The sequence below is a fragment of the Lates calcarifer genome, linkage group LG7_2, assembly GCF_001640805.2.
Source record: "Lates calcarifer isolate ASB-BC8 linkage group LG7_2, TLL_Latcal_v3, whole genome shotgun sequence".
Taxonomy (NCBI): Eukaryota; Metazoa; Chordata; class Actinopteri; family Centropomidae; genus Lates; species Lates calcarifer.
In genome coordinates this window covers 2,699,105-2,722,483 of record NC_066854.1, presented here as the reverse complement: position 1 = coordinate 2,722,483, position 23,379 = coordinate 2,699,105, and the positions used below count along the sequence as shown (strand labels likewise).

The window sequence follows — 23,379 nt, the reverse complement described above, 5'->3', positions numbered from 1 at the left end:
GTGCCTCAGCAGAGAAGTTAGGCAGCAAGTTGTATCCAAAATGCAATTTTAGTGGGATTCTCGAACACCTCACTGTGCTTGTTCTTCCCATCTTTTTTATTTTGAATTTCAAGTGGAGTCAAGTTTCTTTGGAGCACCTTTAAAGAAACAAGATTATTACAAAGCAGTGTACAGAAAAACAGATATTTTATAGCTCCTGCTCTCTGGGCCTGGCAGATATAAAGATGTAAACTTTGAAAGACGATACTGGGTGTGCAGTGCCATCAGAGAGTCAGATGGACTAATAAAAGAGGGCATTAAAGCAAACGGGAGAGATTGTTTAGTGCTCTATCTCCTCTCTCCTGAGTTTAATAGTACCTGCGGGTCCTCAGATGCATTGGTTAAATGGTCAAACACACTAGTGTAATATTACTCCATGTCCATATGCAGCAGGTTATATAAATGGATCTATATCCTGGAGGAAATTGCCATCTCAAGCCGTTTAATGTAAGTCTGGCGGTTAAACAAATCAGAATTAGACAGCACAATAAGATGACGGTCTGTCGTGTAACATGCGGATAAAAAAGGAAAAATATGATGATTTTGTTATTTTAAAAAGATGTTGCCTGTCTCTGTTTGTCTGTCCAGGATGTAGCCTTCCCTCAGTGTCAGCTGGGATCAGTTAGTGCTGGTAATGACTGATGCTTCTTGAGTTTTGTTAGTAAAGCTTAGTTACTACTGTAGGTAGTATGCTAGCTAGCTGAGTATGCTAACGGTTGCAGCTAAGCAGCTAAACGCACTATTAAACCCATTCCTTACACTTTTGCTCTTGTATTTTTTGGTTTAAACGTACTATATGGAAGTTTTTGTTAATTTTGCATAGCCAACATTAGCAGCTGTTTACTCACCAGGTTAGAAAAAAATGTTATGAGTGGTGGAAAGTAACGTCCTCTTCTGAAGTTAGCATGCTAACCGGCTAGCCCCATCTTTAAACACCACTTTGCGATAGCTCCTTGTACGTATCGTCTAAACTCTTTATGACTTAAGTATCGCTCTTATTTCAGCCACATTAAACATGTGGACAAATCTAAAGCCTGACAGAATTCACTGCCTCATTACAGGAGCTGAAAAATGTCTGAACAGTTGCCATTCTGATTTTACTCTTAACATATTTACCATATTTACTCAAACTTATTTGAGTTACTTCACAGAGTTATTGGCTCCAAGCTTAACTTGCTGCTAATTTTAGCCAACACTGTAGAGGCAATGTTGCTGCCATCTGTTTCATTGGATAGGGGAAGTGGTGGTGAAATATAAATAACAAATAAAAACCCTAATAATACAGTTTTTAAAGCAGAATTGGAAAATGTGGTCCAAATTCTTTAGATATGTCTCTAACAAATCAAACATGCTCCCATATACAGTAAGGAAGTGACCATGAGGCCTGTCTCCTGTTGTGTGGGCTTGACTGACAGCTCAGTTAATCACTCATTAATCCCTTTGTGTTATTGGCTTCAGAGCACAGGAAATTGTGCTATTTTTACCAGAAGACAGTGGGGATCATGTGGAGCTAATGTTGAACTAGTGTGTGGGAAGGCAACATTAGGATAAAGAAAAGAGTCTATGTTTGTTGCATTTATTTACAGACAGTAAACATTTAGCATCATTTAGTCATTAAATCACACCAATGATAAACTAACTACTAGTAAACAATCTAATGTGTGCTTATTTTAAATATTACAAAGTTAAATTAAGCTATTAACCTTCCTGACTTGTTTATGTTTGTGTGCACCACTGAAATGCACACAAACATAAATATTCTACAATCACTGGAGGCAGAATTAAGGCAATTGGTTAAGGAAAAAGTAGTGTCCACAAACTAGATTATAACCCAATTTAAAAAAGTTTTTGGGAGCTATAATCCAGTGTGTGGACACTTTTTCCCTCGCTTAATCTGCTGTCCTGCAACTCACCTGAATAAAGGACAGGATGTGGTTGAATTAAACCGCAATGGGCAAAGGAAAATTTTATCTAGAAAAGAGCATTTTAAAAAAAACCCAACACACTTATCAAAACAGGCAGGTAATATCAAGATTCTTTGAGGCAAGCCTCAACCAAAAAGACCAATTCGACCTCCAGAGTAGCTCTGCCTCTTAGAGAAAGGTTTACAGTAAAACCTCATCCACTCATCAGTCCTTCTCTCTGCTCATGATCCAGATCTCCCCGAGCCTCGAGAACCCTGTGATGAGTGTCTGAGAAGGGGATTTCCTGCCCCAACTTCTCTAGGATCCTGGTTCTCCGGTGCCCAGCCACGAGGTGGTGGTAGCTGGGGAGGGTGCACCGGTTCTACCCCTCTGCTTGGATATTCAGCATCATCAGGGTCTTCGTCGTCTTCTGCCCAATTTGAACTGTGTCTCCTGGGTGCAGGAAGTGGTGCTTTCCTGGGTCTGAAGCGGGAACCTGCAGGGCCCATTTCGTCCAAAATGTCTACTCCAGGAGGGGGGGAGCGTGGGCGGGCAGAAGTGGCCGGCTGCCCCCCTGCACTTCCAGCCTCCTTGATGGTGTTCAACCTCCTCATGGGAACTAGAGAGTGGGATGAGGAGCGAGGCAACACACCAGAGGACCGAAGACGGTCCACCTCACCACCACCTAATGTAACACCAGGATTTGAACTTAGTGCTAAATTAAAACAAAGTTTGGTTTAGTTATCAACAGAGAATTTCTATAAACTCACCGTGACTTCGTCTTCTGAGGGCAAAGGCCGACTCCAGATTTCCACCAGGTTGGAGGGAGTAGTACTTCTGAGACCTGGGGATGTTTTGTGCAGACTGGAAGAGGAGGTAGAATAAAGGTCAGGCAGGTGGGGAAGGAAGGTGGTGATGTATTTTTAATGAAAACAAAAACCCACCATATCACGGAAACTTCCAGGACGAATGCTGCGCCTGACGCTGGCATGGCGGCGGATCAGAATCTCCCTGGTTTGGCCCTCGTCAGGCAGAGTGTACTTGTTGGTGTACGCCATAGTCTGGAGCACATGGAGAGAGACTTGGTAAGGGTTGAACAGTTTTTATTACAAAGAGCTGATATGAATGTTCAACATCAGACTTCATTTTTGCTCCTTTAAGATAAAAATCGAGGTTTCCCTCCATGTTGACTGTACCCTCTGTCGGATCTTGTACATGTTCTTTGACAGGATGTCGTGCATTTTCCTCACGTCAGCAGCCAGGAACTTCTTCTTCGGTCGAGACGCCTCCATCTTCTCATCACTGATTGGAGGTGAGAGCAATGAGCAGTGAACAGGACACACTAATGAAACATAACATTAAGATGAGTTTCCATCCGATGGAAACCAGCATCATCAGCTGGAGCCTAATTAGATTTGGTGTAAAGGTTTTTTTTAGCTGATGCACTCATCCTGACTGTTAGGGAGCAGATCCAGTTTCTGTTGTCTTACTTAAAGACTTTGCTTGTTTAGCAAAACCTATGCTGATTTAATGCTAAAATTACTAAAACTTTTGGGTCGCCAGGTTGTGAAGCTATTAGGTTGCAGAGTGTCTGACTTAACAACACTTAAAACTAAAATGGAAGAAAAGCTGAATTTATTGGAAGTTGTTGGTAATTTTGTTGTAGTTAAAGTTGTTTTAGTGGGGCACCCTGGCCTGTTTTTATATAAGGTCACAATATAGCCACAATAAGCAATAATTAACACAAAATATACGTTTGTTGACAAGTTCTGTACCACAGAGGATAAGTAAACTAATCAGCCCCTGTGGCCACTAGAGAGCAGCGAAAAGTGCTTTAAATGTCCCGCAGGAGCTGAGAAACATGGAAGTACTAGTAGGATCCATTAACTATGAAATAAGGCTAAAACTGATCAGTCTGTTTAACTCACTGCAGAGAAACAATAGATGGTGCTGCACTCAGGTCTCCCATAGGCGTGTCCAGTAACTCAATGGCATTCTGCAGTTCCAGTTTCTTATACAGAGACACGATACTGGACTCGGCTCTGTTGTCTCGAAGCAGGATCCGCCTCAAAATACGATCGTTGAACTTCTTAAACCTGACACACAGACAAACGGATAAAAGATTACGTCTCTATCTTGATCTAAATTAATGAAAATACACATTAAAATACATAATCCAATAGCTCCTACTTGTCTTTCCAGTAGTAGTGACTCCAATGTCCACACAGGTCCTCAATACCGGAAACAACATGCTCCATCATCTGGATAAAACACAGTCAAGTCAGACATAAAATAAGACCTAAAATCAATGAAGAAGAGAAAACTAAATCTGTGACAGTAACAGCTGATACTCACCCTGGTGTGAACCTCTACATTGATGGTGTTCAGGTCTTTGTTGGTCCTCCTGATGTTTAAATACTCTAGTATGGGACGGATGCTGATGCCCTGGAAAGAAAAACATTTTATTATTTGTAATTTGTTGTAGGTATGACATCCAAGAAGGGTAGAGGCTTCAGTCAGTAGAAAATCTTCTGTATGTTGTGTTTTTGGGTTGTAATGTTTCCTACTGTAGTGCATATTTGTTTTTCTAGACCTCTTAACAAGTAAACTGGGGTTTATTGCTGTCAGTTGAAGGACCAGTGTGAAGGATTTAGTGTCATCCAGTGGTGAGGCTGCAGATTGCAACCACCTGAATCCCCCTTCCCTCACCTCTCTCCTCATCCCTCCTTTTCCAAATGTGTAGGAAGCCTTTTAAAACAGCAATAATATGAAGCACAAGGTGAATATTCGACTGGCCCACCTGTATGAAAACAGTGAATATAATGACGGCGATTGAGGCCGTGACAAACAGGTTCCTTCTGTTGATCGTATTGGGCAAGGTGAAGGCCAGGGCGAAGCAGATGGCCCCTCGCAGGCCTCCGTAGGAGAGTCCGAACTGGTCCTTGAAGGTGAACTGGATGGTACGGAACGGGTTGATGATCTGGGTCAACACCAGGATGCCTGCAGGACAGAAAATGACTTTAGACTGATAAACCTGTTGATTGATTAAAGTGTTGAGGCCTTAAACAGGAGGGGGTAAAATGAGGCTCTCACCGAGTCCTCTCCAGATGAAGGCAAAGAGCAGCGTAAACGTGATGTAGGCCCAGTTCCACTCATGGTCAGTCGTTATCGTAACGACGCCCAGGAAGAAGAAGATGAGGGTCTCAGAGATGGTGGCCAGCATCTTTACAACATGGCGAATGGTGGTGCAGGATCTCTGAGATACATTCTCCTCCACATAGTACTTCATAGTTATGGCACATGTTATAATCCTGCAGGGAGGAAAAAAAAAAAAACACAAGTGTGTGACTGAGCTTTTGCAGTGGAGAAGTCTCTTTATATCCCTGCAGATAAAGCCAAAAAACACTGGATTATATAAAATAAATGTATGTAGCTGGTATTATGAATGAATTTGACACAGAGTAAAGTAAACCAATGCTTTAGCCCCCTCCTGTGGCTGAAAAGTATCTGTAGATTCTGATTACTTCCCAGTAAAGGTTAGAACTATTTTCCTCCATATTTAGCAACTTAGAGTTTTTAAAAATATTTATCTATAACCTGAGACTTCTTACACTCAAAAAATTATTTAAAAACATTATTAGATGGAAAATGCATTGTGATCAAACTGAAATCAGGGTTTTTTTTTCTTAGCTCACGTAAAGATTTGTTGGGTGATCTCATCATTTGAGTATGAATTCATGCATTCTCCTTACTCATTGTTGTTGTCTCACCTGGACTGTTTGCATTTCTTCTCTACTCTTTTAGTTTTGGACACATGCTTTTAAGCCAAAGAACAAATCATTTCCCTGTTTCACCAACACCTTGTTACACCTTCCTGCAGGTGAATAACACTGATGTCACATGATGCCACACATGCCATTTTGAACAGAGGGTGGAAAATTACACTGGAGGAGCAAGTTTGTACAAGTTGCACAAACATCAGGCTTAGGACAGACATGTTATGTGATACTTAATCTGGAGGGTAAAGATTCACTCACTCATCTCAGTGCAACTGTGGGCAACGTTATATAATGTAGCTATAAAAAAGCAGAAGAAACATGCCTCTCGTTTGTTTAGCTAAACTGTAGTTAATTTTTTTAAAGCAAATGGGGCAGGATTATCTAGTTTCCTATCTCCTAACCTACAGAGAGGAGAGAAGAAAGGAAGCAAAAAAGCACATTTCCTTGGTATTTAAGGAATCTGACCCACTGTTCTCATGACTGTGACTTCTGGAAACTTTTTAATCAGTCACGTAAAGTTCCAGATTTGAAAACAGCAGCACTCTGCTCATGACCCTGCAGCATTTCTCTAACTGAATGCTTTTTGGACTTAATAATTAGTGGATGCAGGCCACTCAGTATTTTCTCACTCAGACTGATCTCTGATTGGCCCACACTTACGCCAGGACGCTGGAGATGGCAAACAGCTCGGCCACCAGGTACGCCAGGTAGCTGTACATGAAGACGAAGAGGGGCTCAATCTGTCGGACGTTGTGGGTGAAACGCGTGGTGAACGCAGCCACAAACCCAAACAGGAAGCCGAAGAGGATACCGCCAACCCCCACCACGAAGAACCTGGCCACTCCGAGAAACACGTCGCCAGAATCAACCTGGGGCATGTCTGCCAAGAAGGCAAACATGCTGTAAAGTACCTGAGGAGAGGGAGAGGCAGAGGATCAGATAAACTACATGCTAAACAAGATTGGATGTAGAGCTTTGATTTGAGTATTCTTACTGCATTTTTTTACATTAATAACACACAGAGACTCAAGAGTCTCCTCCAGTTCAACTCCTTAAAATTGTTAAACTTGTTTTTGGGTCACGATCATGCACCAATCTGACTCAGGTCACTCAACTGGAAAAACTGACATGTTTCCTGCACACATCCTGACATGTCCTTCTGACACAGGATGCAACTGAAGAAAATCAGTGCCAAGTGTTGAGTGAAACTCGCCTTTCAAGTGAAACTCCAAGCCAAAGTTATGGCTGACATTCCCATTTAACAATAGGGAACTGGCTAGACTAGACCCTGGGGAAAACTGCACACACAGATCCAGTCTATATCATCCCCTCCAGGCATGAAAGCACAGAACTCCAGCTGCTTTTTGCTGGAATTGTGGTGAGAAATTAAGTAATTTACTGATGAAATGTTGCATTCTGGGCATTAGGAGTCGTGAAAGTTCAAAGAGTCTCTTGCTTCTGTGAACAAAAAAATCTATTCCCATTTTTCCCACCAAAAAAAAAAAGCTGATTTAGAGGTTTTTAAAGCCAGCAGGAGTGTGTCAGAATTTATTCAGTCAAATCTGAACACAGACATGACACACACATATTTCTGGATTCTGTGTGACTTACACTTCCAGAGGACATCATTATCTTTGATGTCCATCTCAGATAAAAATCCATACACCCACTTAAAAATCATAGAAAAAAAAACACACCCTGTAACAGCAGAACTTCCCTTAGAATTATCTTGTTTTTCAGTTTTCTTCAGTATCAGAGAAATTCAGTGATAGCTGCCGAAACATCCATGATTACATTGCAAAGAGGAGCTGCTAACAGCTAATTCTGCATATTTTTAATGGTTCTAATTTTCCAAGCTAACAAACAAATATAGGCAACAAAGAAAAGGATTCTCATTGCAGCCCAGTGAATCAACTCTCCTGGCAAAAAGCCTTGTTTGGCAAGGCTAACACACAAGCAAAATAGAAAACACACATCCCCATGTACTCACCACAGTGACAGCATCGTTGAAGAGTCCCTCTCCAAATATGACTATATATATCTGCTCATTAACTCCAATGTCCTCAAACACATTCAGAGCAGCCACTGGGTCCACGGCCGAGATGATGGAGGCAAACAGCAAGTTCTCCTGTGAAGGGAAGTGAGAATAAAACAAATAAAGTTCATCAATTCTGTATGGTTTGGGCAATACTTCTCCGTTATTTAAAAAACTGCAACACATTCTGCAACATGTATGGCTAAGAGACGTACACATAGATATCACCTTTGACCTTTTAATCAGGAGAAGCCGCTCTCCTGCTCTGTCGCAGTTTTATGATTGGCCTGATATCACCCTGTCCTTCCTGTGGCTTTAACTCACCTGCAGGTTGATATCTTGAATCCCAAACACCTCAAACTGGCAGATGGCGAACAAAGAGAGCCCGATGCCGATGCTGTTCCACAGAGTCCCCACCACGGCGTACCACAGCACCGTGCCGATGTTTTCAAAGAATGGCCTGGTGGGCATGAAGTAGCCATTGTCCAGGACGATCGGTGGGAGCATGTAGAGGAAGAAGATGGTGGTGTCGAACACGGCCGGGGGCTCCTCTTTGACCGAGTACATGATGCCGCCGACGATGAGGCCGATGCTGATCAGGAGGCAGGACTCTGGGATCCAGATGGTGATTTTGTGGTAAATGTGGAAACCTGGAGAGAAGACAATGAAAGGACTGGACTCATGTTCTGACCCCCAACCTCAAAATTAAGGCTGCTGTCACCCAAATCAATGTCAACCTAAACACCCAACTCAAACTGAAACATACCAATTTTGGCAAAGGAGGCCAGCAGAACCCACAGAGTGAACTCAAAGGGGACCTGAATCCGAGGGTAGTTCATAGTAAACACAGGCAGGTGGGCCCTCTCCTGCTCAGGGAAGGCCTGAGGTTCATTGATTTCATCGTGGAAAGGTTTGATAGTGGGGAAGTCGGTCGTCGTTGAAGGTTTTGATTCTTGGAGCTCACATTTCCCTCCAAAACAGCAGAGCAAGAGGAGCAGAAGCATCCAACCAACTCCTCTCTGAGTCCTGAACTGGGATAAAATCAAGGTCCCCATTTCCACTGTTCAACACAGATCTCAAGTATTTCCAATCTGAGTTATGAAACACTCAAAATATGAGCCCCAAAACATTGAAAAAAATGTCTAAAGTGCAGCTTCAGTCAGCTGTAGCAAATAAAATACTCCATAATTTAAAAATCAAGTCCAATATTTAGCCACATAAATCTCCAGTTCATGTCCAGATCAGTTAAATGTCAAAGTTTCAATTGAAACAAAAATGTCATAATTAAGTTTTTGTCTGATAAAATTAAAGAAACAAAAATCTCTCTCGAAACAGGCGTCAGTCTGAGGTGCAACACAATTCTGGTTTCAAGTGTCGCTGAACCTGCTTGTCACTGTGAGCCTTGCCTAGTGGGTGGAGCCCCTGAGGACTACCTGTCCTAAATGACATGAAGATAAACAGTTTGACAGTGTTGCTGCCATGTTGGTTAAATCCACCTGCTGCTCTGGTTCAGTATAAGTCATCTTTAAATTGAGCATAAAAAACAGACTCAGGCTCATGGCAGTGTGACTCAGGTAAAGTATACAGAGCTGGAGCTGCAGGTTTGAACGTCTGAGTTAAAGGTGCACTACCAAATAAATTCCACACGATGGCGGCAGAGGATAATAAATCTACATGAGACCACTGGCTTATCATGAGGGATGGCCAAGTTTAGGGAGAAACCCCAAGTTTACGCGTTATCATTATCAATTCTATTATCATTCTTACTCTAAATAGATGTAATAATTAATTTTGATGAATTTCTATTTTTATTCAGCTATCATCACACCAAGTCCGTTTGTAGTAGCAGCTGTGGAGGTAGTATTATATTTAAGTACAGTACTATAGTTTTTTTTTCTTATATTTACGGGGAAAAGTGGGTGGGTTAGTTGTTTTTATTTCTCTTATTATGTAATTTTATTGTCATTTTTCAGTGTTTTGAAAAATTAAATCTACACGGGGCGTAAGGCCTACGTGATGACGCAACTGGCGTGCCACGGGGGAGGGGGCGTGGCTAGCGGCTGTCGCTGATGCGGCTACGGGCAGAAAGAGCCCCACTCTGAAACAGTGCGGCAGTTTGAGGACACTCCTCAACAACAGTTGTTTTTCTATCAAATAAACGGATATCTAATCACAACACGCAGCTGAATTGGTAAGTAATTGTTATTTACTGTGAATTTTAATTCAAATGACGCAGCGTAATGACGGTTTTATCGGCTAAAGAGAGCTAACGGCTGCGGCTTTGTCACTGTTTATAGTGTTAGCGATAAGTTCGGGGACGGAAGCTAGTCGAGTATTTCAGCACGAAAGACAGAGTTGACTCGTTTTTTTGTCACATAACTTGAAAACAGAAGAGGGAAGAAGGCGCTGGAGTGCATGAGACTAACGCCGAGGCATGACAGGACGTGGGGGGTCAGCAACAAGGGCAGAAAACGGACTTAAACGGGCACAATATTGGTTATAATTGGGGTAAAGTGCCTTATACTTTGAATAATCACGCATCTTATAATGTGTAAGTGGTTGCTTGAGTGTGGCAGCCGGGGTCACAGCCTGAGAAACACTGCTGCCGCTAGTATTACGTAACTTATTCAGGAAACGGTGCATTTTCCTGCAAGCCTCCAAGACAGTGTGAATGCAAACAGATGTTATTTATTGACATGTCATGGCTGAGCATGTTTGTTTTATGGCATGAAAATCATGTGGCACCCACAACTCATCCTATTAGACAACGACACTGTGCATTGTGGTCATTTTGCAGTGTAAGGTGTGAGTGTTGTGATTTTTGCTGAGTGTACGTGTGTGTGTACAGCATGCCTGGATGCTGACTGTGTAATGTGGATGTACACATGGTGCTGAGTCTGTGTGTGAGTTTGCATGTTGTCCACACACTTCACTGCAGTCCCTTCTGCTGGTTTTGAGTTTCGCTGTGCAGGAGAAGTCAAGGTCAGCTGTACACTGGTTTTTCAAAGAGCTGGTGATGCTCCTCATGAGGAGGAGAGTGACCTGCTTGAAAATGAGGCCTGAAAATGGGAGTGTTGTCAACTTTATTATGTTTTCCACTTCTTTTATGGCTTCAATGTTTGTAAGTTATCAGGTCAGGACAACTTGTGGGTAAACTATAATTCATATTCTGATAAGATTTCTGATTAACTCCAGCTTTTGAACCTGGGCCTTATTTTCTCATACCTTGATTGATAGGGGCAAAAATCCTTCAAAGTATGTCCACTCAAGTGTTTGTTTTTGCCACTGACAGGCTCAGATTGTTTTGATTGATTAGACCTTTTTATTGCAGTGTAAGATTGTTTTTCTTTTACCAGAAACATCGCTATCTATCTCTGCCAGACAAAAATGGTAATTTTACCAAGCAGAAAACAGAAGCTGCTGGAATATCACTACCTCGATTTATTTGTTTATGCTATTGTGTTGTACTTATGTAAATGATCTGAATACTTCCTCCACCACTGAAAGTCACATAATAACACTATCAAACTAAAAGATCAAGACAGTTGTACTTCAGCAGCTCCTGTGTTCTGCTCTGTAAAATTACTGTTTTTGTCAGTGGAGTCTGGTAGAAATATGTCACATATATTTTTCTGGTTTGATCTGTCAGTTTGTTTGTGTTATTGTGTGGTAATTTTACTTACATGAAGGATCTAAAATACTTCAATTACGGTGACTTTTAGGGATGCAGTCATTTATTGGTTTGTCTATAAAATGTCAGAAAACAGAGAAAAATGCCTGCTGTGATTCCTCTTGGAATTTGGCTATTTTTGCTTGGAAGATGTCAAATCCATCATCAGAATAGTTGCTGATTAATTTTCTGTTGGCTGTTAAATTGATTAATTGGCTAATTGATTAATCTGTAGTGACCTTTGTTTGTTGTTTGGATTGATTGAACGGGTTTCAGAACTAAATGTAGTTGTTGAATTTATTAAAACAGGAGTCAGAGCTGTATTGATGGATTATGATTTGATTTGATCACATGTTCAGTGTTTTCCTGTGTGTGTGTGTGTGTGACTCATCAAACTCTCCCACTCAGCTCCTGAGGGTCGAGCAGAAACCTGTTGATTCATCCTCATCTGCTTCCTCCTCTGTTTCTGCCATTCCTCGCCCTCTTGTTGAGTGACACATAACACGGCGAGCACGTGTGTGCGGCGTTGATGACAGATGTTCGCCACTCACTGCATCTTATTGCCCGTCTGTTTTTTTTTTTATAGATGGAGGAGGAGAAGCACACAGCAGCTTACATAATGTGGAGGTTTAATGAGCTGCATCATCCTCCTTACCAAAATGGACCCATCAGTCTCATCAGGTCCAAACAGATTGGGAGCTAAAAACACATGTAATTAATTATAATAAAGTGAATAATTATACAATAATCAATAATGTTATTACTTAATCTTGTAATAATTTGATTTTACTTGCCCATTACAAAGTCCCAAAGCCCAGGATGACATCTCCAGACAACTGAATTTGTCCAATCACCAGTCAGATATTTACTTTACTGTCATAGAGGAGGAAGAAAACCTGAAAATATTAATGTCTAAGAGGATCAAACTTGTCAATTTTTGCCATTTTTTTGTCAAGAAATGATGATAAACCATCCTTAAAATCGTTGAAGAATAATTTTCAATGGATACTAGTATGATCATAAATTAATATATTAAATGATAAGAGAAAACTTAGTGATAAAATCTCAAAAATACACAAAAAATATAGGTATGTGTTGAAACAAATGTTTTTTTAAATCAATTATTTGTTTAAAAAAGTCAGTCTAGAGGAAGAAATAAAGATGCAACACTTAAATCAAGAGTAAGAGTCAGAAATTATGTTTAATAGTTTGTTTTTTTAAAATAATTTTGTCACTTTTTGCACTCAACTCAGCAACTTTATGCTTTAATTATGAACAGAAGAGCCTTTCTGAGTTGTTAAACATTTTTAGACGTTTAATTTGTGAGCCCATATGTTAACACACACACTCAGAGGGATGTTATGTGTGTGTGTTTGTTGCCTTTTCATGCACAGATACACACATCCAGTCCAAGTGTATTCAGCCGAGGTCCTGAGACAGAATATATGCTGGGAGCTCTCACTGCAACTGTCCGTTTAATTATTGATGAGCTCAGGGGGAAAATGGAGAAGCATCAAAAAGATGAGTGAAACCTGCATGTGTGTGTGTGTGTTTGTGTGTGATTGTGCTGCCAAAGATGGGACCACCACATGGAGCATGGCAAAAAACGTGATTTGTCTCCCCAGGGGTTTCTGTGTACAGGCCAACTCCACGCTGTAAAAAATATCTGCTGCATAACAAACATTATAGTCACTGCAAAAAAAGTGTGATTCATGATACTTCAGTGCAGATTTAAAGCTGATATATATGAAGTCGTTTTGGTTAAAGGATTATGTAACTTTTCTGCATTTGAATGTTTAAAAATGACTAGACCTATGTTATGTATCCTGCAGTAAATCGTCAATTCATAAATGTTATTCATTGAAACTGTTTCTGAGACTTTATGGTGATTTTGTATAACAGAAAGATCCCTGTTTTTGCTGCAGACCAGGCAGAGAAAGAGTTAACTGGCTCGATTGTTTGGGAAGCAGCGAGAGAGAGAGTAAGGGGTGAGGAAGAGGGAGAGAGAGAGAGAGAGAGATGGAAAGCAGAAGGAAGAGTAGAGGCCGAGGGCTGGCTGCGGTCTCTCTCTGCCTTGTGACGGCGTCTGCAGCGTGAGTTTGTTTACATCCATCGGCAGCAGACAGAGCAGAGCAGAGTGGACGTCCTCGGGTATGTGTGTAAACTCAGGCTGCCGCCATCCTCACCCTGACACACACATTAGGACTGTGACGCTGGTTTTATGCTGTGACAGCCACATCTGATCTGTGTTTGGGCATTTGGGAGAAAATGCACCATCATGCTGTATGCTAATCGCTCCTCTTTTAACCAGTTGTGGTGGTAGTTGTTGGACTTATGCAGCAAATAATCCCAAAATGATGCTGACTGAGTCATGAAAGATACAGGATTTTCTCTCTGTCACAGTCACTGCTTTGGTGATTCTAGGTAAAGGGATTTGTACCACGGTTTAAGCAGGTTACAGTGTCAGTGTAGAGGCAGGTGAATGACTTCTTCTGTGGTGGCTTAAAATAGGATTCTGTTATCATAAACATTTGGTTTATGAAATATCAGAGAATAGTCAAACAATATTTCCAAGTTTTCCAAAGGATCCAGCTGCCTTTTTGTCAGAACAACAGTCTATAACTGAAATAAGTTCAGTTTATAATGATATAAACATCTAATCAGTTTTGAAAATGATTGCAGATGAAGTTAATCATTGAAATCCAAAGATAATTAGTTTTATGGCTGCAACTAATGAGTATTTTCATTCTTGATTACTCTTATTTATTGTCATGATATTCTAGGGCACAAGGTGACTTCATTAATGTCTTTGTGTTGTTGTCAAAATATTCAGTTTACTATTACTCTGCATACGACATAAGCAAAGTCTTCACATTTTAGAACCTGGAGGTGTCAAAAATTTGAGGATTGAAATGGGCATTTTTAACTTAAATGTTTATCAGTAAAGAAGTTTGTCAAGCAACCAGTTGATTAATTGGCTGATTATTTCAGCTCTAATCATGATCTATTTCTGCCCCAAAAAGTGTTTGAAAACACCCAGATCCTGATGCATCTCATCATATGATCAATTTACTTTCTCTTTCTCTTTTTGTTGTGTTTGCAGAGATGGTCTTTATTTCAGGCATGGTGGTGATCTTTATAGGGTAAACCCTTTTTTGCTGGTCCTATGGGAGCTGTTCTCTTGACCAGAGGCGTGTTTACAGTGTGAAATGAAAATAAAAACCAAAGATGGGGAAATTAAGCCAGACTGTAAGTGCTCAAAAAGGCTGTGTCACACCGTCTGGTCAGGTTGCCAAGGCAGAGATGGATGTACAGGCCTCATCCAGACGACAGATAACTCATATTATGTTGAGAAAGATGCTGAGAAGCAGCAGTAACATCTCTCATAATTACTTGTGACACACTGTTGTTGTTTTTAGCATGTCTCTTTTTAAGCGAGAGCGCCCAGCAGCTCTGTGATGTTAAACTCGACACCTCAGACAAATGAGGCAGACAAATGTCCGTCCTGGCAAACGGCATCACTGTGGCACAGATGGCTGAAACTCAAATCACTGGCCTCTCATGCAAACCAGGAACAGAGATGTGAAGCAGACCTGTTACATTCTGCTTTCATTCTTAAAAACTTAAGACACCTTTGTCTGTATTATCTGAGAAAATAACATTTCTCAGAGAACCCAAAATTGTCTCTTTTTTTTTTGAGGTTTTTACAATTTAGATTTTGTAATTGTTCTTTCACTAGTACATTTTTGCTCTTGCTCCATAAAGCAAAACAACAGATTCCTGCAGTATTAAATAGTTATTTTAAGCAGCTGGACCTGCACTTTCTGCCTTTTCTAATGAGACTATGTGATTTCATTGAGGTGACTCACTGGTCGGTGTCAGTTTTTATTTTTTATTTTATTTTGCTTCCCTGTTTCTGATGATTCAGACCAGATGAGGTCATGTTGATGCAGCTCTGTCTGGTGGCCCCTTGAATATGAACAAATAAAATTCACTTTGGCTGCTCATGGAGCTGTAAAATTATCTTTTACAAAGAGAAAACATGTGAAAGTAGAGTTTAATAATTACACTTTTCACTTGTTTTAAGAATTAGTTCAAATTGAGTGATGATGCCTTGCTGTAGTTTTGTATTTATTAATGTTCCCACCAGGAACCTGCCTGGTTACCAAATGATACAAGTATGCTGCTGTGCAGATCACCTTTTTCTGTAAGATCACTTCCTTGAGTGTTCAAATCCAGACACTGGCTTTAATAATAGTTAAGCCTACAATTTAAAGTCTGCAAGTCACTCAGTTTGTTGCCATTTAGACTGAGGAAACTGACAAATATGGAGCAAGAAAAAAAGACTCAAAACAATGAACTGATAATCAGAACAGTTGCAGATTAATTTCCTGTCAGTCGACTAATGGATTAACTGAGTAATTGTTTCAGTGCTGTGGTTGGTCTGCTTCACTTTTCACCACCAGAGCTCACTTGAAGTTTTCGTCAGTAGAGGAAATGGAGGAGCATCTTTGCAGAAAAAACAAAAAGAACAAGGTTGAGATCAGAAGTGAACTGAGGAGATATTTAGTTTCCATATGTCCAAAATGAAACATGAGAGTCCAGCAGCATTTGGGACCTGTGTTTATTTAAATCTTGGTGAACAGGTGGTTCTTCATCAGCAAGTCGCCATTGATTACTTCCTTCATGTTGTGGGAACTGATGCTTGCAGTTTTTCCTCAGAGCGAGTCAAAGAGAGACTTGTAACTCGACCCTGCCCCCTCACTTCTGCTTTCAGTGTTTCTCTGCAAACATCTTTTTTTTCTTGTCTCCTGCGTCACATTTGACCGCAAAATAAGCCTTTTTTTATGCTACGCCAGTTCTTACAGCTGCAGTCAGTGGTTTAAAGGTGTGGAAATCCACCTATCTGCAGTGGCGCCTTCCTCGTTTGCTACGGTGTTCATTTTTAGTGTCAGGTGTGACTGATGGCAGGAAATCCTCTGACAGCATTTTTAATGTTATCTAATTATGTTGCAGGGATGAAGTTAGAGAATCTTGACTGCAACCAAGTAAATTATCTGTTGTGTTTCTTAGTTCAACCAAAAGGGAAAGTGATTTAGACTTTTGTGAGGCAGCTGCAGAGTTTCCCTTCATTGGGGAACTGGGTGGTGTTTGTTTCTGTCCTCGTTCTCCTGCTTTTGTGGAGACCAGTTTAAGTTTTGGACCTTAAGAGGGAGGATATTTAAGTGGCTTTTTTAGAGTTAAGTCTGGATTTAAGGTTTAAAATTGATTAGATTTAGATTAAGGCATTGTTGTAGACGTTTAAAAGCGTTCTTTCTGACGAAGCAGATAGATTTGAAGTGCAGCTGGCAAACAGAAGCTGGCTGAGAGTTACCACTGTCAGCCAGACCGACTTTTAAGACACTTCCTGAAACAACAGAAGGAAGTGATGCCAAAATACTGACACACACTCACGCTGAATGAGGTGTGTACTCGCCTTTTGAACATATTATTAGCATTAGGCTGTGCAGTATCATTTTATCCGACTTATGCTGCAGCATTACACCATGTAAGTTGTAGGACTTTGGTACAGGGGTTGTTTGGTGACACCTGTGGTTACCGGGGTTAATAACAGACAATGCATGATTTTAACTGAACTCTCTAGTCTATACATATAGAACTACATCTATTGATTGGCATTATTGATTAATCTAACTGGATAATTGATTAGTTGTTTTTTCAGAGGTAATGACAATTTTTTTTTGAAGAAATTAACTTGAAAAAATTGAGATATGACTGGTGGTGTGGCGAGACTGTCATGGCCGAAAGTGAGGGGGAGAAACTCAATATAGCTCTGTGTGTGTGTGTGTGTGTGTGTGTGTGTGTGTGTGTGTGTGTGTGTGTGTTTTAGGGTGTGGGCGATGCTCATTTTCATGTGAAAGGGCTACAGCTGCTCTGTCTCTCTAAAGAAATTATTCATGCTTTATTCTAATGCTGATCCTAGAGGGTCCGCACACACACACACACACACACACACACACACAAATACAGGGAAAGCGTGTGTGTCTATTATTGGCTCAGCCGAGCAACATGGGGGCAAATTTGTGTTTGACAGGACTGTTGTGTCCTCTTTATTTTTTATCTTTTTAATTTGGTGCTGTGATAGAAAGTGAGCAACAGGCCGTGATTGTCGCTCACTGAATAAATGACTCATGATGTTGATATAATTTACAAAAACAGTGTCCAGGATGTGAAATATAATATCTCATATCCCATTTTAGCCTAAAAAATGTAAATTATGTGGCCAGTCCAACATGTATAAGCTGATAATGAACCACAGGAGACTTTTAGTGGAAATCTAAAATCTAGAACTGACAAATCTCAACCTTTTTTGTACCAACAACACACATGAGCTGTAATTTAAAATATAAAACCTGCCATTTTAATGTCTTTTCAGGTTATGAACTTGCTGCTGCCCTGTTTGGAGGATCACTGAACCTGGATCAGCTTACTTCCTCTTCTCCTTCATCCCATCTGTAGACTGTGAGTACCTACACTCCTAACACCACCAGAATATATAATTAGTAGGGCCTTGGCTCCATAAAATACTGTGAATCTGTGGAAACCTCTGTGATTTTTCATAAACTAATGGAGACTTTCTCCCTGTATTCCTGTTGCATTCCAGGCTATGAGCTGTAGTAACGTACAGTTGTAAACTATCCTAAGGCATTAAGATTTCTGAATTTCAGCCATAATCCCTTAAAGCGCTACTTAAATTCCAAACTAACCCTGTACCGCTGGTGGAGCTCAGTCAGATCATGATGCAGTGCAGATTTATCAAGACCAGACTGTGTAATGGAAACTTGCTTCTTCACAGACCAGAGGTTTGTTTTAACTCTAATCTAACCCACTAAATCCCGCTTAGAGCCAACGAAAACCTTATATTTTAGAATAGAAACGAGTTGGTTTACATTCCTAAAAGATGTATTTTTAGAAATTCGTACATGGATTTGAAGTAATTTGCTTTGGCCCTGACTCTCTGTAACTTTAAAGCAACATTCAAACTTTTTACTGGGGTTGAAAAAGATGAAAGCAGAAACATTTATTGACCACAAATTCAGTTCTCAACATCTAAACAGGTTTTTACCTAACAGGTGTGAGGATTTGCTGCTTTTTAACTTTTTGGTTTAAGTTTTTGGCTGTTGGTTTAGCAAAACATGATGTTTTTATTTAGTGTTATGTGATTTTTTTAATAGACCAAACAACTACTCAACTGATCCAAATGATTAGTTAGTCACAGCCCTGAAACAAAACCTTTAGCAGTTCTGATAAGTGATGAGTTTCCTTTGTATCTGCTGCAAAAACAGTGGTGTTTGTTTGTTTATTTGTCGTAACAGTTTTTATTATATTATTAAGTGTTAATAAGGTTCTGTACTGTTTCAACTATGTGCTAATAATAGTACCACTAGCTGTCAGTCACCATCTGCTACATCCTCAGTTGATTAATACATTTCTGGGGTGTAATGTTTATTTAATTTTGGAGTTCTTCTGCTGTTGGATAATGTGTGAAAAGAGTTGAGGAAGAACCAAATTTAGAAGAATACGTCGTCCATCTGAGAACAGATGTGACTGGACACACACTCGCATGCTTCAGCACAAAAAAAAAAAAAAGTGTGGTGTGATGCCTTGTCGTCAGTGTGTGAAAGGCCTTTTGGCAAAGAGGAAGGTTGAAAATGGGGTTTCACCATTTATGGTCAGCTGGACTCTCTTTCTCCACAATCTGTCTTTTCTTGCCTGAGGATGAAGCTAAGACAGTTTCAGTCTCCTTTTCCACTGCTTTAAAACCTGCTGTAAGATCTTTATACTGCGTTGAATGACCTTTAGTCAGGGATCTTGTTTTGCAGAGGTTTCTGTTTGTACTGTTCTTAAATCTCGTCTGATTTGATTTGAGCTGCAAAAATAAATCTTGTCTGAAAGTCTCCAACAAATCCTCCAACCTAAACAAGTCATTCATCATGGCCTCTCAAAAAATACTCGTCTGAATTCAGATTAAAAGTTTTATTCTTGACCTTGGGAACAGTTTTCCGTTCAGCAGCTGTTATGCAGTTCTGTGGATTTGTCTGAGCTCTTTATGGACTTTATGGACTTAAATTTAAAGATTGTTTTCAACTAACTACAACCTTTTTTAATTATTCGACTGATTGTTTAGCCTTTCGCCATCACAACTTTGTTCAACTGTAAATCAAACTATATGTAGTTTACAGTGATTCATGACTCACCTTAGAGGCTGGAATCAGATAATATTTGGCATTTTTCCACAATTATTGCTTAAAAAATGATTGAAAGGACTAATTGAATATTGGATAATATTTGATATTGGACTGTTTTGCCAGCACATATGAGCGTTTTCAGATCTGTTGCAGGACATCATTTGTCACTTCCTTCCAAAATGCGTGACCTGTGCAAAAATAAATGATGTGATCATTGTTTTTAAGTCTGGGGAGTGATCAGTGGTCATGTTTAAAGTAAGACTGGACACACAGAGAAACCTGGTTTAAAGAGTCACGTGAGGCCGGATTACACAACAAGTCCTGACTTTGAACCACCTCATGATCCTCACATTGAGAGTAGCACTAGATTAGAGGGCTGGCTGAATGTAGAAAATGAGAAAACGTGAACTCACATTTGAGAGGCTGAAACCAGCAAATATTTGGCATTTTTATTCTAAAAAATGACCAAAATTATCACTTGATTATCAAGATAGGTGCAGATTAATTTTCTTTTCATCTACTAATTGATAAATGGACTGATCATTGCAGCTCTAAATGTAAACAGATTGTTTCTATGCTGTCATTTTTGCTCGCTTGAAGACAGTTTCTCATAAACTTAATCAAGGCACTTGTAATAGACAACATAGATGTCAAATAGAAAGTTCAGCCTGACTGAAGAAAAGGAACTGCTATTCTTATGCTGATTAATTAGCAATTTGAGGGAAGCAAGTACTTCAGGCCCTTCAGATTCAGATAAAATGAAAAGTGTGACTTTTTTTTAATAATAAAACTTGTCAGATGCACTTTAAAGTTCCTCATAATTGCCACTATTCATGGATCTTTAGGCCTGTTTCTACTGCTAATAAACCAAAGAATCCACTGTCAATCCTGGTTTGGGGAGTTTGGGTTTGGGTTTGGGTTGTGTCAGGAGCTCTGGCCCAGATTTACCGTGGCCTATACAGCGTTTGTGTGTGTGTGTGCGCGCGTACCCCAATTCATGTGACTCACAAACCTACACAGACATACTCTAACACACCACGCAGACTAAATATGGAGCTGCCTTATATGGCACCTTTTCACGCTCAGTGAAGTTTCTGTTCAGCCGTGGATTTGGACCAGAGTTTGACTTCCTCTTCTTTTATTTTTGGCATCTTTTGTACTTGTTTTGGCAAGACAGTTAATTCCCAGACCTAACAAATTACTTAATTGATTTGGGGTGTTAAGTCTCTCATCTGTTGCAGGTCACACTCAGAGGGATTTCCAGTGAATGTGTCTTTCTTGGGATGCACAGGGAAGTGAAACTGAGGAAGAAAAGTAGTGGCTTTACTGTGATTTCTGCAGCTCAGCCGGAAAATATATGCTCTTTTGCAGGGTGTGGTACATAATCCACAGCTCTGTCTTTATTGTGCTTAAAATATGTTTCTGGATGCTGCAGACAAAACTCGCCCCAGTCGCCTAAAATAATATCAGGAAGCTAATATCCATAAAAAGCACAGGGCTTGGAAATGGATGATGAGTAGGAACCCGTTTTTGATAAGGAAAGTTGGAATGCGAAGTACATGTCTTAAGCAAACTGCTCAAACCGTGGTGTTTTTTGGCTTTGGGAGTGGAAAATGTGACTCCTGTTGGCCGAGAGAATGGAAATATCCTTCTTGGTTTGGGAACAAAGAGCAGAGAGATGCATTGAGTCTGGTGGTTTTCTTATGAGGAGCACATTTACCATATCTACTGTTAGCTACCTTACTGGGATAGTTGGTTGCAGGAAAGTCTAAGCACCTGTCTCTGCTGTCTTTGTGTTTTGGCAAAAGGAACTGTGTTTTAGCAGGAACTCACTGCTTATATGTCAACATGGAGGAACCAGGAACATGATGAGTGGGAGCTTTGGTCTTTGATCGTGTGTATATGTGTGTGTTTTGTCACTAAAGTCGAGGTAGCTTTCTTCACACAGCTCACAAATCAACTGTTGTGACTCTTTCCTGGCCTTTTACCTGCTGCTGTAATAGTATACACATATTATAGTACACTCTCAAACATGTAATTGCACTTTTTTATACATAAATGTGCGGAAAACGACTCAGTAATACAAACATTTGATGTAATATCCTTCCAAGAGCAGTTATTAAATACATTATTCCTTTTATTCCGACACCCAAGTGATTTTTTTTAACTCATCCTGAACCAGCTGATGATGTATTTTCATGACTGGGTCCATTTTTTGTTTGTTATCTTCTTCTTTAAGGCTATTTTCATGCTTTTGATTGTTTTCGTGATTCATCTAGTATTCGTTTGATCTAGAAAATATTGTGAAATATTGAAAAATCACCATGACATCCTAAAAATGGCTTGTTATGTCAGGGCCAGCAGTCCAAAATCCCCCAAAATAGTCAAATTATTTTCACTCAATCAGACTACTACTACTTTCTCAATTTATCTGTGTGTGTGTGTAAATAACCTACAAGGAAAAAGATTAACACTTACACTTAAACTCATCCTGAACTTATATTTTTCTTTTCCCCACACATACCTAGTCTAATGTAAGAGCTGCAACTAAATATGAAGATATTTCCTGCTGTATTTAGTGGGAAATATTTTTTAAACAATCAGAAACATCAACAGGTTTGGTGTCTGCTGCACAGATTCAAGTCAAAGAGCTTCTTCCTAAAGCACATAGAGAATAATTTTGAATACTGGGCAGCTGTAGGACAGGTTTTGTTTTGAGTTTGCCAGCTTGAATATTTTCTCTCTTGTCAGCTGCAACTGTATCTGTTAACATTTGTCACTTCAATGCAACATATTAGAGATAAGAAGAGATCAGAATGATGCAAAACAGGTTCAGGGACAGGTTGAATATTTCTGTGTAACAACAAAAAATCCTGTGTACTTCCTTTTAACCCCATAAACTTCATCTCTTAACAATGTCTTTTCCTCATACTAACGTCCTTTGATTTTCCACACACAGCTCTTCTCTGTTTACTCGCTGGTGTCTCTGCTCATCAGCACAACACTCATGCAGCTCGGCTAAAAGGCCCCACAGGCTGATTACTGAGTGTGTGTTTGTTGTATGGCAGCTTGTTTTATGACATGGCTGCATTCACCCCGGCTCCATTTAATCACAGAAGAGCATGTTCGTCTCTGCCCTCAACCCCGCTGCCAAAGCTCATGTTGTTACTTTAATACTGAGTAACTGCAGAAACAACCGGTGCTCCCTCCATAGATACGGCAGATATGTCCCTTGCTCGTTTTTGATACTGGGTCCTCTGCTTTTCTGTTCTAATACATTTACATTTTAGTTGTTACATCTGCCAAAGACGGTCCTGCACCTCTACTGTTGCTGTGTTTTTTGATATAACCCCAAAAATCTTGAGTCTAAACCTGTCTCCTCCTCCTGTCTGTTTGCAGGAGTGATAGGAAAGAAACATTCAGGCGCAACAGAACGATTCTTCTCACAGAGAAATACAAAATTCAGGTTTTCCTCCTCAGGTAGTGTTCCAGATGTTTGCTCTGACAGATGTAGGGCTCATGTATCTGAACTGACCGAAGTGGGGCAGATCAGGCATCGCCAGGAGATCAGTGCTGGACCATATATGAGGAAGTAGGCCACCAACTAACCCAGAACCACAATTAAAATGAGATCACATCGCAGGTAGGCCTGTTTGTAAAAGATGTAGAGACAGTTACAACAGACCTGAACTGAGGGTTTGTG

General features: G+C 40.2%; 2 protein-coding genes across 13 annotated transcripts in view; one reads left to right on the top strand and one right to left on the bottom strand.

Moving 5' to 3' along the window:
• Window positions 1-1,601: 1,601 nt before the first annotated feature.
• Window positions 1,602-9,125, bottom strand: LOC108873067 (sodium/hydrogen exchanger 2). The gene is made up of 13 exons (XM_018661149.2): window positions 8,524-9,125; window positions 8,082-8,407; window positions 7,713-7,850; window positions 6,383-6,633; window positions 5,037-5,254; window positions 4,744-4,943; window positions 4,299-4,388; window positions 4,134-4,204; window positions 3,872-4,039; window positions 3,140-3,245; window positions 2,888-3,004; window positions 2,714-2,807; window positions 1,602-2,628 (listed from the first exon to the last, which is right to left on the bottom strand). Exons 1-13 carry the CDS (start codon window positions 8,810-8,812, stop codon window positions 2,186-2,188), a joined length of 2,511 nt encoding a protein of 836 aa, XP_018516665.1. The 5' UTR covers window positions 8,813-9,125; the 3' UTR covers window positions 1,602-2,185.
• Window positions 9,126-9,801: 676 nt separating this feature from the next.
• The window catches only part of LOC108873064 (inositol polyphosphate-4-phosphatase type I A), a 43,626-nt gene continuing 30,048 nt past the window's right edge, over window positions 9,802-23,379 (top strand). For 11 of the 12 annotated variants that reach the window (XM_051066115.1, XM_051066114.1, XM_018661143.2 and 8 more), the window contains exons 1-2: window positions 9,802-9,948; window positions 17,864-17,949. The gene's annotated coding sequence lies outside the window, so the exon portion shown is untranslated. Of the gene's footprint in view, window positions 9,949-12,013; window positions 12,139-12,821; window positions 13,579-17,863; window positions 17,950-23,379 lie in introns of all 12 variants that reach the window. The other variant, XM_018661132.2, reaches the window with a different exon arrangement.